General features: G+C 32.7%; 2 protein-coding genes across 3 annotated transcripts; one reads left to right on the forward strand and one right to left on the reverse strand.

Moving 5' to 3' along the window:
- Window positions 1-2,133: 2,133 nt before the first annotated feature.
- LOC142553947 (glutathione S-transferase 2-like) lies at window positions 2,134-5,373 on the forward strand. 2 transcript variants are annotated; one of them, XM_075664514.1, is made up of 11 exons: window positions 2,134-2,247; window positions 2,328-2,418; window positions 2,512-2,568; window positions 2,799-2,884; window positions 2,980-3,051; window positions 3,462-3,515; window positions 3,628-3,703; window positions 4,493-4,554; window positions 4,662-4,721; window positions 4,980-5,093; window positions 5,324-5,373. In XM_075664514.1, the coding sequence occupies exons 1-10, from the start codon at window positions 2,245-2,247 to the stop codon at window positions 5,088-5,090; spliced, it is 672 nt and encodes a 223-aa protein (XP_075520629.1). In that variant the 5' UTR covers window positions 2,134-2,244; the 3' UTR covers window positions 5,091-5,093; window positions 5,324-5,373. The 2 variants fall into 2 exon arrangements, with proteins under 2 accessions (XP_075520629.1, XP_075520628.1); XM_075664513.1 differs by having other exon boundaries at window positions 4,980-5,091; window positions 5,321-5,373.
- Window positions 5,374-5,503: 130 nt separating this feature from the next.
- Window positions 5,504-8,246, reverse strand: LOC142553946 (uncharacterized). Its single transcript, XM_075664512.1, has 5 exons — window positions 7,886-8,246; window positions 7,350-7,513; window positions 6,150-6,897; window positions 5,965-6,056; window positions 5,504-5,871 (listed from the first exon to the last, which is right to left on the reverse strand). The coding sequence occupies exons 1-5, from the start codon at window positions 8,189-8,191 to the stop codon at window positions 5,733-5,735; spliced, it is 1,449 nt and encodes a 482-aa protein (XP_075520627.1). The 5' UTR covers window positions 8,192-8,246; the 3' UTR covers window positions 5,504-5,732.
- Between the last annotated feature and the right edge of the window lie 6,412 nt (window positions 8,247-14,658).

Consider the following 14,658-nt stretch of genomic DNA (forward strand, 5'->3'; position numbering starts at 1 on the left):
AGTGAAGGGCTACACTATAATTTTGATATATGAATTAAAAAATAAATAGTAAAAGAAAGAGAAAAAAAATAGGAAAGTAGAAATTGTACCTAAAATATGGAATTTAGGATACAAAAGCTCTATCCGCTGAGATATATGTGACTTGTATCGAATTTTTAGCACTTTATTAGTGTATATAATTATTAAAATTAACCATGACACCAAAAATTAATTACTTCTCACATTTAATAATATAGTATAAATAATATATATATTACTACGTTAAAATGTTAAAGGATTCTCGAATTTTTTTAATCGAACTCGATCCTAATTCGAACTAGAATAATTTTTTTTAAATTTTTGAGTTCCGAATCGAGTTTGAAATCAAACTCGAATATATATATATACTAGGAATGATCACGTGCGATGCACGTGGGTGATTAATAATGAAAAATATAATAACGATATTTAGATAATTTTTAAAATCCTTTGAACATTTTGTTTATGAGTATTTATTAATCTAAATATATCATAACACAATAAATAAAAATACATCATGAAGATAAATCATATAAATTCACTTATTTATATAACATTTTTCAATTTGCATGATTCTATCAAATTAACAAAGATATTCTTCATCCAAATATAATTCACAATGGAAAAAAATAAAAATAAAATTAAGAGAATAGTAAATTTACTAAAACCAAAATCACAATGTATCTAAATAGAGTGCATATAGTGATTGTCAAATAAAATTCTCTTAATTAACTAAATTATCATACTGATGTTAAAATAAAACCCCTAAACTTGTTATTAAGTTAAATATCAATTGTGTTTTTGCTAATTTTTAACTCCTTGCAAATTTTGTTTAACTTTTTCCTTTTTTAGAATAGATATTATACATCAACTCAAATATTTTAAACGGTATAGTAGCTCAATCGTCATGATTCGATCGATGTATCCAACAATGACAATTATTGCACTCCAACAATATCAATAATTACACTAATTGCAATATATATAATCGATCTCATGACTTTGACTCTTATATATACCAATTGTAAGATCATGCATTTGTCGTTTTACCAAAAATTATAACCGAATAACGATGCAACATTAACTAAAATCTTTTTAAATCGTAAAACAACTCAAACGTCATATTTCGATTGTTATACCTTACATAAACAATTATTGCACCTAACAAATATGATATAGTTGTTATTTTACATTCTAGAAATTATTTTTCTAAATCAAATTTATCCTCACTAATCAAATAATTTCATCGAACACAAAGTAATTTTAATTACTAATAATAATTTAAACACAAATATTAATTGTTAGGGTGACCACTCTATGTCCTCACTTATGTTTCATTAAGTTGCAATCATAGAAATAATGCACAATGAATTAGTAAACATAACTTTTTTAGTTTAATAAGTGAGTAATATTAAATAATAATTTTGTTATTTTAAAATGTGAAAAATAGTTTTTATATATATAAATTCATCATATATAATGATAAATTAATTAATATGTAGAAAAGAGAAAAAAAAATTATTTTTTATGTATGTAATTTCATCATATACAATTAGAAATTAATTAATAGGTTAAAAAGAACAAACAAGATAACAAATTAATATATTTTATATGATGATTTCGTAATAGAATAATGATAATATAATCATACTTTATATTATGTTTAGAACGCAATTGAAAATTGATAACAAAATATATAATAATAGAAACTTTAATTTTAAAAACATTATTATTTAAAATATTATCATAAATAATGAATCATAGGTGAAATCACTAAATTATTGAGTAACTATTTATTTAATTATTACTTAAATCAATTTATAAAATAAAAGAAAAGAAAAGATATAATATTAAATATTCATTAGCAACCATGAAGAAATACACTAATTTTAATAACAAATTTTAGTTAGAAAAAAAAAATTATGGGTAAATTGATAAATTCAATATGCATTAATATCTAAAGGCATTTAAGATAGATATTAAATTATTAAAAGAACCCATCAAAAAAATTATTGATTTAATTTGCTATATTAAATGAATAAGGGTATATTGGAAAATTCACAATTAAAAGTCATATATTTATATGTATGTTAGATATATATATATATATATATATAACGATGACGCAAGAAGTGACGTCTTCTGTTGTGGCTCATTTGCATTGCGCAAGAATACAATTGTTATTTTCCTGATTGATTGTACTTCGCAGTCACACCGCATTTGATCATGGTAATCACTTCAAACACCATTAATCACCGTTTTCAAGCTGATTTTTCTCTAAAATTTTGTCATGAATGCTCGATTTTTAGGCATGTGAAGAGGGCTCGAAGAAGCTGAAACTTTACTCTTACTGGCGGAGCTCTTGTTCTTGCCGCGTGCGAGTTGCTCTCAAATTGAAAGGTCCGGAATTTCTTATCCTTTTTAGATTGATTCTTCATGTTTTGGTTAGTTTCTCAAGAACCCATGATTGCTTTTTGCCTCTTTAATCAACAGGATTGGATTATGATTACATAGCAATCAACCTGCTCAAAGGAGAACATAAATCTCCAGGTTTGGCTTTTTTTTTTGGACCCAGAAAAATTGGTAGCATGAAAACTGTAGGTTTCGACAAATTACATCTTGAGCTTGACCTTTTTTGGGGCGCATACATGATTCGTGCTTAGGTTAATGGGTTCTCCTCAACCTTCATGCTTTACTGAAATCATGTCAAACACTTTTTAATTTGATGAAATATTCTGCAATACTATGTGAAATGATTGTGGCTTTTGTTGGTATTGTAGAGTTTTTGAAGCTTAATCCTGTAGGACAAGTGCCACTATTGATTGATGGTGACATTGTAATTGCTGACTCATTTGCCATATTGATGGCAAGTCTCTTCATTTCAACAGATCAATTGTATGGATTGGATTCTAGGATTATGTTGTTTTGTTGAAGATGGTGACGATCTTTTGTAACGTGCAGTATTTAGAAAAGAAATATCCGCATCATCCATTGTTGCCACAGGATCCTCAGAAAGAAGCTGTGAATTACCAGGTCAAGAATTTGTCTTCTGTCTCCTTAGAGGGCTATCATCCCCTCCTCAATGTTAAACATTTAAAAGTTGATTTTCGATTTCTATAAAAATAAAATGTTTACCCCTAAATGCGTTGAGTCACCCCTCACCTGAATTTTTTGAAACTTCCATGTCTGTTATGCCGTTTGCATATTTACTTTTAAGAATCACGGTGAAAATTCTGGGTGTGTTTAAGTACAACATAGCTACGTTCTTGCGAGCTTGTGCTTTATGGTATACATGTTGGATAAGATTATAATCAGTGGCTGTTTCTCAGTTATGTTTGTTGCCAGTTTTGCCACGATTAGAACATCAATCAGCATTAGGCTTTCTCTTTTTGCACTATCACGTTGAGTGCTAACTGTGTTTCTGCTGCTCTTATGTATTGTAGGCAGCAAATATTGTTTGTGCAAACATACAGCCTTTTCAGAATATACCCGTCATTGTGAGTACATTTGAAAGCGTGTTTCTTTGATTAGAGAAGTACCAGTAAATAGATATGACTGTTGCACATACTTTTTATGAGAAGGCTGATAGTATTTGTTCTCCATTCTAAGGGATATATTAAAGAAAAACTTGGTGCTGATGAGATGCTTGCTTGGGTTCAGGGTCATATAAGGAAAGGATTCAGTGGTAAGCTTGGAGCTTGATACGTTGTGAATTTTATCGTCTATATTAAATATCATGAATAAACATTTTAAATTGAAAGTGATCTGGGAAGTCGCATTATGATACATTATTTTTAACTCTAGATACGAAGCCAAAAAATATTAAGAACTATTTGATATATTGGAGCTGAATGGATAATGGTTGCACAAATTTATGGATGACAAGACGTTAATGTCAAGTAATTGCTGCAAGTGTTTTAACAAATATTAGCTCCACAATAATCCGAAGGTGACGGGGGATAAGCTTTGTGGTATCTTTGTCAGGATATCCAGATATAATGCTCCCCCTCATAAACTAGCAAATTTATTTTCGAAGTCACTCAAATTTCAAGTAATCAATAACATGCATTTGCCTCTAATTTAACTATTATTTTGGAGACAAACTCAAAAAGAAGTGCAAACGAGTTAACTTCTTAGTCCTCAATCTAGATCATGAAGCCAAAATAAAATAATGGTGAACATTATATGTATATGAGTTCGATTCTTCATCAAATCGAAGTTTTGTGAAATCTTACTGTTATCTTATTTGAGAGTTAAAGAAAGAGCGCTCAAATTGTGATCATAAATCAAGTGATTAACAAAACAATGGTGAATATAGTATTACATCAATTCCAACTTATTCTTGATTAAGACAGTAAAAAAGATTCTTGGATGTGGTCATTCTCTGAATTCCTAGTAAACTCGTGTTGCTGCATTGAAATTTTTTGTTTTCTGGAGATCATTGTTCTCATTTGATTCCAAGTAAAATATGCAGCTCTGGAAAAGCTGTTGGATACTTACGCTGGAAAGTATGCCACGGGGAATGAAATTTATTTGGTGCATCTCTTTCCTGATACATATACTTCAAACAATGTCCCTTTCCTATAGGTTGATTATCTTAATCTCTTTTATTTCATTTTATTCATGTTATTATCAACTTGCAGGCTGATTTGTTTTTGGCACCTCAGATTGACGGTGCAATCCGAAGATTCAATCTTGACATGGTAGACCCACCTTTGGTATCCCATCATGTATTTGCAAGCTTATCATTTCTTGAAAATTCAGTTAAACAGTCATATGCACTTTTTCAAGTTTTATGTTGACATTTCATGTCTCATCTTCAGCATGAAGCTGTGTTTCTGCTAGTTTGGATGGTTCTGTAGCTAAAATTTATATAAAAATAGTTTATTTTTCCATATCAATTGGTAATTGTTTTAACTCGAGGATAATTATAAGTTTGGGTTGCATTGTATGGTGGGCAGGATGAATTCCCTCTTTTGTCCAGAATCAACGAGTCATACAAGGGGCACCCTGCTTTTCAAGATGCTATGCCTGGAAAGCAACCCGATACACCACCTGAGGCGAGGGACTGAGGTGATTACCTCTTATATGGTCACCATGTCGCAATTTTCATTCTAATTTCCTCCTGATTTTTTACAAAGCCTGTAAAATTTATCCCATTCCGCTTCATCAACCAATCTTGTCTGGTTTTTTTTGTCTTAATACTTGTATGAGAGATCATAAAAAGTTTTAATATTACTTGTCCTATTGTACAATAAAGTTGCCTGCTTCACCCTGAATTTTATACTGTCCATGCTTGCAGGTGGCACCGATTCACGCAACTGCGTCATTTATTTCCATCCATGAATAAAAGACGACATCCATCTCAAATGGAGAACAAGATGATTATAGCAAAATTTAGTTCAAATTTCATAACTCTGTTACTCATAAAATGCACAAAATTTTAACGCTTTCAGTCTTCAAAATACTGCAGCAAGTCGGCAACTAATGAACTCCCAAGAGTCAAAGCTCTTGAAAGAAAATTGGCATTCCAATGTCGGTATAATAACAAGAAAATTGGCATTCCAATGTCGGTATAATAACAAGATTGGCATTGGATGTGTGGTAATAATTTATATACACAGGATGACACGGACCTCAGACATTAATACATGATAACAAAGCGAAAATCGTGCCTCAATTGATTCTTTCTGCTGAACCGTCACGTGTACATGCTATTCTAATTTCTGCTTCTTGCTTCTTCCATTTTTTGCCTTTGGTCGCATATTTGCAGCAGTGATAAGTTTATAACTAGACCGTGGCATTTCACCAAGATTTCCAAACCATTCCTCGTAGAAATGCCACACTTCTGACCTGTTCAAAGTACAGCCCCTCAAGAGAATTTAATTCCCAGAAAAACTGCAAAAGATCATTTGAACAGCGAGATTATAAACCATAACTACACACCAGTATGCCAGGAACTGAAATGGAGCGTATTTTCCATATATGAGCTCAAGTTTCCTTTCAACAGTCTGAATTGTACAGCTTTTCGCGTGAACCTGGGACATTGTATGAATAATATTGTGCTTAATTTTTGGAAAGATGAACATGAATGAGTTGAAGGATAATGTGAAAGTTTCAGAAAAGTAGACCTGTTTTAGATGCCTGATAGTTTCTGAATCAGTTGGAATGATATGGTAAAATCCCATGCACATCAGCACATTAGCACACGTAAAAGGTCCAAATCCTTTAATCACTTTCAGCTTCTCAGCAATCTTATCACAGTCAGCCAAGCTTAAAGTACCGCAGTCATCTTCCAGTTCGGTCAGTTGAATCTTCCCTTCAACTATTTCCTGCGCAAGTTTTATTATACGATCTGCTCTGTAGCCAAGCTTGCAGCGCTGCACCAAAAACTTCTCATCAAGGCCAGCTAGTTCTCTTGGGGATGGAAAATTTCCACTCCTAGTACAATGGTTAACTAATGTCTCTTCTGAAGACTGAAAACTAGAAGGATAAAAAACGGCATTACAAGTGGTGGTCAAATTCTGCTCAGAATCACAATGCTCTACATCTGATGATGGTAAGTATGGACTCGGTTTCCCTTTCTCATGAGAGGCGTTTGACATTTCTTCACGACTAATTTTAAGGTCAATATAACCTTCCGATGTTTTATACTCTGCATAGCTGTTCACTAAAGTTTTTGAACATCTATCAACTTTCCATGTTCTTTTGGGTTCCTTCACCGAAGGTGTTTTTGGAATAATGTGCTCAATTTCTGATGTTTGACAACTTGAAATGTTTCCATTTTCAGAAATTATAAATGATGCAGCTGATTCGGGATGCTGCAATTCCCACTGAAGGTCACAAAGTGCCTGTGCCATGCTCAAAGTCCTCGACCACCTGCAAAAGTACAGCCGACAAAAACATAATCCCGGATGTATTGCTTTCTTGCTGAAGTCTTGAATGGTTTATGGCTAATTATTTGCAAAGGAACCAAGGCCAGACAACAGTGATCCAAACCAGGAACAAGCTAATGACAAAAGTTTCAACAAAATATAAAGACGACCAGAAATTTATAGATTAAAACACATACTGCTAAGGCATTCTAAGGTCTTCCTCCAAATTTTTGTGCTTGCATAGCTAAAATAACCAATAACCATTTCCTCTCCGATGGCTCCTTCACCCTATTCTTTTCCTCTTTTCTTTTCCCTAAATACCCCCTTTCTTTTCCCTTTCTATTTCTTCGAAATACAGAGGTAGCATATGAATCTTTAAGCCTGAGTATTTGAGAATGATTTGATTTAAGTCAATCAAAGAACCATGTCACATGAAAATATTTTAGAGTCACTTACTGGCAATTGCATAAGAGAATACACTTGACCATATCCTCAAACAAAGTGGGAGACCGAAATACTCTCCCAAAATTCCCTTCTTTTGCTTTTTCGTGTGCTTCTTGGAACTCCCTCACCCTCCTATCTTCTTCCTCAGATAGTCGCAGCATTCTGCTCACTTGTCTCTACGAAATTAACTGGACATTAAAGTTGTAACTCTCGGACACAAATGAAAAGAAATGTACAACTCACGTAATAAAAATGGAAATACTCTCTTGAAAGCTCAATGATTCGAGTCATTTGGTTTGTGAAAAAACAAACAATTCTCATAAAATACACACATACAAACAAACACTTGGAAAACCATATACAAGAAGGAACTTACATATTGGACAAGTTGCAGAAATTTAAGAGAAATTGGACATTGATGCACAATGCATCATGATTTTCACCAACAGCAACATTAATATGTCAGTGGCAGTTGCCACTTCCTGTCAGCAATTAATTTCATTTGAATTTAGAACAAAAACGAAAAAGGTAACAGAAAAAGTTCCGACCAGCAAGGAGTGTCGCTGCTGAGGGCAGAGAGACCGAGCGCCTAACACTAGAATGTGAAGCTCTTGAGGAAACATAGAAGGATGAGAAACGCGAACAATGAACGAGGTTTCGTGATCGTCGAGGCCGAGGCGAAGTGGGCGTTGGAGGGTCTTGGATCGAGGGTCCCAATGGTTGGGAGCCATCATGAACAGGCCGTGGCTGCAAACTGCTTTCTCTAGATTGAACGTAGCTGCCGCCCCGCCCAGCTCAAGCTTCACCAACACGCCACCGTCAACGGCCGCAGCCATCTTGTCTCCGCCGTGCATTACCTGAAACTCGACAACTTAAAACGTGTGATTTTAATAAATCTATCTATAATAATAATAATAATAATAAATAATAAATCTCAAAAGCATACTTTTATTTGCAATTCTTTGTAAATTTGGGGGGACATTTTTGGATGAAAATCGATTAAAAAAAAATGAAAATATCATGTTAATATATTATATTTGAATATAAAAAATTGTAGATCAAAAGTTATACATACGATATTAATATATGATTTTTGAGTATCCAAACATATATAACAAATATTAATATGAATTATCTATGTTTTTTTCGGATGAAAATTGGGTACACAGGACTGCAAATTGTTTTTGTAGATCGAACATAGTTGCCGCCCCGCCCAGATCAAGCTTCACCAACACGCCACCGTCAACTGTCACTACTATCTTGTTTCCGTCGTGCATTATTTGAAACACGACGACTTAAATGTGATTTTAATAAATCTATCTATAATTAAAAAAAATCTAAGTTAAAAAATTAAATTTTAATCTTTTAATTTCAATACGCCTGATAAAATCAATGAGTTGTTATTATTACTAGTGTTTTTACGCACTTATTTTGTACTTGTACCGTCATTTTTATAATAAATTTGATTTTATTATATATAAAATAATATTGAAATATGAAATTTATAAAAGTTATTACAGACCAACTTGTCGGTCTTGGGCCATGAGGCTTAACAATAATAAAAGATAAGAAGATTATTATTGTTACATAAATCAATCAGATATTATTATTATTATCATTTGTTATATTGAAAATATATTTGTTTTCATGATAACAAAACAGGGTCGAGTTGTTTCAAAGTCTAGCTACTATTTTAAAATATTTACAAGTTTCTAATTGGACACCATGAAAACAAACAGGACAACCTAATCTTCAAAAACTTGTCGGACTGAATAAATCACATAGTCATACTACATTTCTATCAAGTTGCTTCCAAGACTCTGACCGGATTGCATTAGAAAGCTCAAGCTGCAGTTTAATTTCTAGCGGTTGTGTATGTCAATCCTTGTAAATACCATCTCGACACATCAGAAGATCATTTGACCATTCAATGCACATAATAGACATCTCTAGTAATTCAAGAATGTATTCTAATAAGACAAAGATACATGGATGCTTTTCTCTCACATATATCAACTCTTCAGAAGTTGTTTATTGCGATATTTGGATACATGTCAAGGTGCATTATTTGATGTGTACTACGAAGGGAAAGAAGATAAAAGACAACTTGTTTTTGTGTCATATCAGTACAAGTATCCATTTGGTGAAGATCTAACCATTGAAGTAGTTCATCTATATAAAATCATGATTCAAGATTGAAGAAGACTACTGAAACTCTCACAATCTACCTTAAAAAGATCTCAAGCACTCTTCATTGATATATCTTCAAGCTGCTCTATAGCACACACATATATAGTCCATATATAATCATTTGGAATCAATATGTGTTGTCTTATCAACTCTCGTTGTTCGAGCTATCTAATTGAATAGTTGTATTTGTGTCTGTCTGAACCTAGGGTTAAATAGATAGTTTTAGTTTGTGTTGTGTAAAAGTTACTAAGAGTTTCAATTTAGGCATTGAATAAGATCTAACTGAAGTGAGCTTGTACAAGGAGCTATATCAAATGTTTTAGTAGATTCTTTTCTTGAGTGGAAGAAGAAGAGACGTAAAATAATATTGCATTTGAACTTCCATATACCTTTGGGTTCTTTATTTTCATTCATTTAACTTCTGTACTTTTCCATACATATATATCTGGTATTTGTGTTAAAAGAATGTTTAATTGAATATATATATCATATCATTTGTCCCGTCAGAACCTTCTGTATTTGAAATACCATTTTCAGTGTCTAGCTAGCCAGTCTAGAATCAGATATTAACTGCTAATAAATGTTAAGGTTAGCTCAAGTTTTAAGTATTTTTAAAGAGTTTATTCAGTCATTTTAAACTCTATCTTCGATCCTAACAAGTAGTATCAGAGAGATATTTTCTCGATCTCTGATATATAACAAGTGCAAAGAAAGGAACTTAACAAGATTCAAATATTTTCTAAAGAACATTATGATAATTGGAAAATTTGTATGCGTTGACATCTAGTTGCCCAAGCCGATGATATGTGGTATGCTTTCACTGATGGTCTTATGAAGATCTTGAAATAAAATACTGCTATAGCTATCTTTAAGGGTGCACTTCAATTAGTTAAAAATCACCGGTCATAGTGGGCCACCGAAGATAAGAATAAAGCCAACCTCGACAATGTGGCTAAAAATATTTTTACAAAACTTTAGATAAGAGTATTTTCAATAATATTAAAATGTTCACAATTTCTAAACAAATATTAGAAAATTAACTCAATAATGCACATAAAATTAACAAAATAAGGAGAATAAACTTATTGTTGCACTTAAAAAATTTGATAATGCCAAAGATGAAACTCAAAGAGATATTCAATGAATTTGATGAACATTAATTCAGTAGAATTGCTATTGATCATGTCTCTCTTGGCCAAGAATATTCTAAATGTGAACTTGCTTTATAAGCTACGAGAGCATTACCCAGGGAAGAGATGAGAATGGTTATGAGAGAGTCAAAAGACCTCAACAAGTTCGAGCTGCGTGATTTATTTGCAGATCTAAAAGTATATGAGTTCGAGCTGAGGATATGAACCGAAGAAAAATATTTCACCCCTCAACCAACCAAAGCTCTAGCTGTTACTGCTTACACATCAACTTCAATTGAAAAACCATCTAGCAGAAAATCTGCTGACCAGATAAACAATGAGACTATGTCTTTGTTTGTTAAGAAATTTAGCAAATTATTGAGAAAGAATCAACCTAAATTTAATTCTTATCATAAAAATGATCAAGCTGATGATAGTCAAGCTTGTTTTAACTGTGGAAAGAGGGATTAGTTATTGCAAAATATAATAAGCATAAGAAAGATGAAAAGAAACCATTTGAGAAGAGAAGGTCAAGAGACGATAATTGATCATTAATAAGAAAAAATATCAGAAGACACTTCTTGTTGATGAAAAAAATGCAAATGGGCATATTTAGATTTAGATCCACCCAGCTTGGAAACATCAACCAAAGAGAGTGATGAAGAGGAAGACCAATGTCTGATGACTGACATTGAACTTGAAACTACAGAAGTTGAGCTTAATACTGCTGATGACATGATATTTGACTTTATCTCTAATGAATTAGTACTACATGAAATGGTGGATGAGTTCAAAAGTCTTTAACAATAATTTGAGGAAGTAAAGACAGAAAAAGAAAAGTATAACCGATAAGTCTAATGACTTTAGCTGCATGCAAAAAGAGAACTTGAAAGCCTGAGGGTAAAACCCAACTTTCTATGTACCGAGAATGATGATTTACGAAAAGTGTTTCAAGTAACTAATAATGAGATTAACCGATGGACACAATAAGTCAATTGTTGGAACAAGTATTCCACTTCTATTGGGAAAGTGCATGAGATGAAAAACCAGCTCGTGACAATACTGCTTAGGGTTTAACAACAAATGAATGCTATTTTTCTGAAGCAATTACTCAACCGTGTCTAGAAAAAAAAACAAGTCTAAAATGCTACACTTTGTTTGGTTTAACATGATATATGAATATGATGATCCTAGAGTCCAAACCAGTCGGACTGTATCTATGAGAACTAGGCTAAGTATAGAGGACTTGACTATGTTGACCCTGAGAGTTCAAAGTCCAGTTGGACATGTTTCAAGTGCATACAAGGCTCAGCTGGTCGTCTTCATGACACCAGCTCGAGATGGTCTCACAAGAAGACTAGACCAGCCAGACATAATTCTATGAATGGTAAATATATTCGGTACTATAACTCCAATACAGTTCAAAATCGATATGTAATAAATGATAAATATTAAAGGCCTAAAAACATATGATGAGACCGAGGACACGCCACACTACTACACATGATTATGCACAGTCTAACACTTTTTTTGGATAAACACACGAGTAGGCTAATTAGACTAATTCTAGTGTGGGTCTTGAAAGGGTTAATACATTCAGGACCCAACAAGATTTGGGTACCAAATGTTTATCTCGAAGATAGCAAGTACGAAGAATAATCTAGTTAAAAAATCATCTAGTATTTGGACAATGGCTGCTTTAGACATATGGCTGGAAATGTCAAGTTTTTTTCAGAAGTCATTGAATGCAAAGGACGAAGAATCACTTTTGGAGATGATTTTAAGGGTAAAACTGTGGGTAATAGTAAGATTATCTATGACAAAGATATCATTAGAAATTTTCTAATAGTTGAAAATCTTTGTTATACCTTGATTAACATTAGCCAATTTCTGATGAGTTTTATAACCACACCTGCACTATGTATCGTGCTAATTGGATTAAGAGTAAAAAAAATACTTACAAATTTAGATGGAATGATGAAGAACTACTTGCTGCTCCTACATGCTTTATTTCTTCAAATGGTTATAAGAACTTGTTGTGCACAAACAGTTTGCAGTCTGAGTAAGAAAGAGTCAGTTACTAGATTTCCTACTGTCGATTTCATCAAAGATAATATAAGTATCGCGTGCCAACTTGGTAAGAAAGTTATCTACTTTTAAAAATAAGGGTATAACTCATCAACTAAATCATTGGATTTGCTGCATATGAATCTGTTTGGTCCTATACCATGAAAAACCTTAGGGATAATGTATATACTCTAGATATTGTAGATTATTATTCCAGGTTTACTTGACTGATATTTCTGCCATCAAAAGATCCAGAAAGTGTCCAGCTTGTCAAGATTTTAAAATATCAAAATGAGAAATCCACCGTGATAGATAGGATAATAAGTGATACATGCACTGGATTTTTGAACAAAACCCTCTCGTCCTGTCTAGATAAACCAATGAATCAAATATGAGTTCTCCAATGTTAGATCAACTCATAAAAATGATGTTGTTGAGAAAAAAATGTACATTAAATGAAGCAGATAGAACAATGATAGCTGATTATGGGATATTAAAGGTTTTGGGCCGAAACAGTTAATATAGCTTGTTACACTCATAATATATCAATGATCAACAAGAAACATGATAAAACTTCATATGAGATATGAAATGACTCTATACCTAGCACATCTTATTTCAAAGTATTTGTCTACAAATGATATATTCATAATAAGGTGAAACACATTTAACTGCCTTTGATACTAAATATGACGTTGGAGTGTTTCTAGGATATTAATATGATAGAAAAACATATAGGGCTTACAATAATAGAACTTTATATGTTGAATATGCACACATTTTATTTGATGAATCTTCTATGTCAAAATGATAAAAATGACTAGCATGCATGATCTAAGTAATAGATTAGATGTACTAATCTGGATTCTAACAGTGATTATGAATAGATTTGAGAAGATCTGTAAGGTTTAGGAAATTTGAACTACGTAAGCTGACGACATGCAATCTAGGGATTTTATTACAACATGTGTTTAATTATTTTAATGCATTAAACGCATGTTTATTGCATGAATATGTGGTTTAGTCCATGGTTTATTTAAAGTTTCATGCATTAGGGCTTTAAGTTGCATTTCGCGCTTGAACGAGGAATAGAGACCGGGGATAATCATGAAAAATATTTTTGTTAAATAATTATTTTTAATTATTTAATTTATGGTGTATTTAAGGGAAAATTTCGAAAATGGGCCTTAGTGAAGTATTTTTACTCGTCGGGTCATATTTTAAAATGTACACAAATTCTAGCGAGTCGGGGAACTTTTTGAGGGTTCGGACAATATTTTCAAAAACGTACCTAAACGAAATATTTTTTGGAGTGTTATTGGGCTTGATATGTTTATTCTATTGCTTAATGGACTCAAAACCCTTTTAACTCCTTTAATTATTATCATCGGCACATTAAGGTATAATTAAATTGAATAACACACTAATCAAACCCTAAACCCCTCCCATATCCATATCACACGGCCACCCCTCCCCCATAGCAGCAGCTGCCATTAAAAATTTTCCTTCAGCAAACTACCGAAATTCTCCAAGGTTTTCAAGAAAGCTCCTTCCCCGCCTCTCCGGTGCAAGTTCTACACGTATATCTCAAGGTTTTCAAGCGTAATAATGCAAAGGTACGCCCAAAATCTCATTTTATCATCATTCACATCAAAATAGGCTGGTTTGAGTGTTTATGTATGATAAATATTTTGATCTATCATGTGGTATGAGTTTTGCATAGTTTTGACATAAATTATACTTACACTTTGATGCAACTCACATTTTCTTGATTTCTCGTGTAAGGGGCTGGTATGGCTAAGGACTTAAGGGCTGTATATGTTGGGAGTGATGGTGTCAAGGGACTGGAGTCACGGGTTGGTCATGTTTTGAGTGAGGGCTGATGGTCATCTTGTAGGACTAGGGTTTTCGGTTGGTCGAGTGAAAGGAAGGGT

This window comes from Primulina tabacum, chromosome 8 (assembly GCF_025594145.1).
Source record: "Primulina tabacum isolate GXHZ01 chromosome 8, ASM2559414v2, whole genome shotgun sequence".
NCBI classification, from domain to species: domain Eukaryota; kingdom Viridiplantae; phylum Streptophyta; class Magnoliopsida; order Lamiales; family Gesneriaceae; genus Primulina; species Primulina tabacum.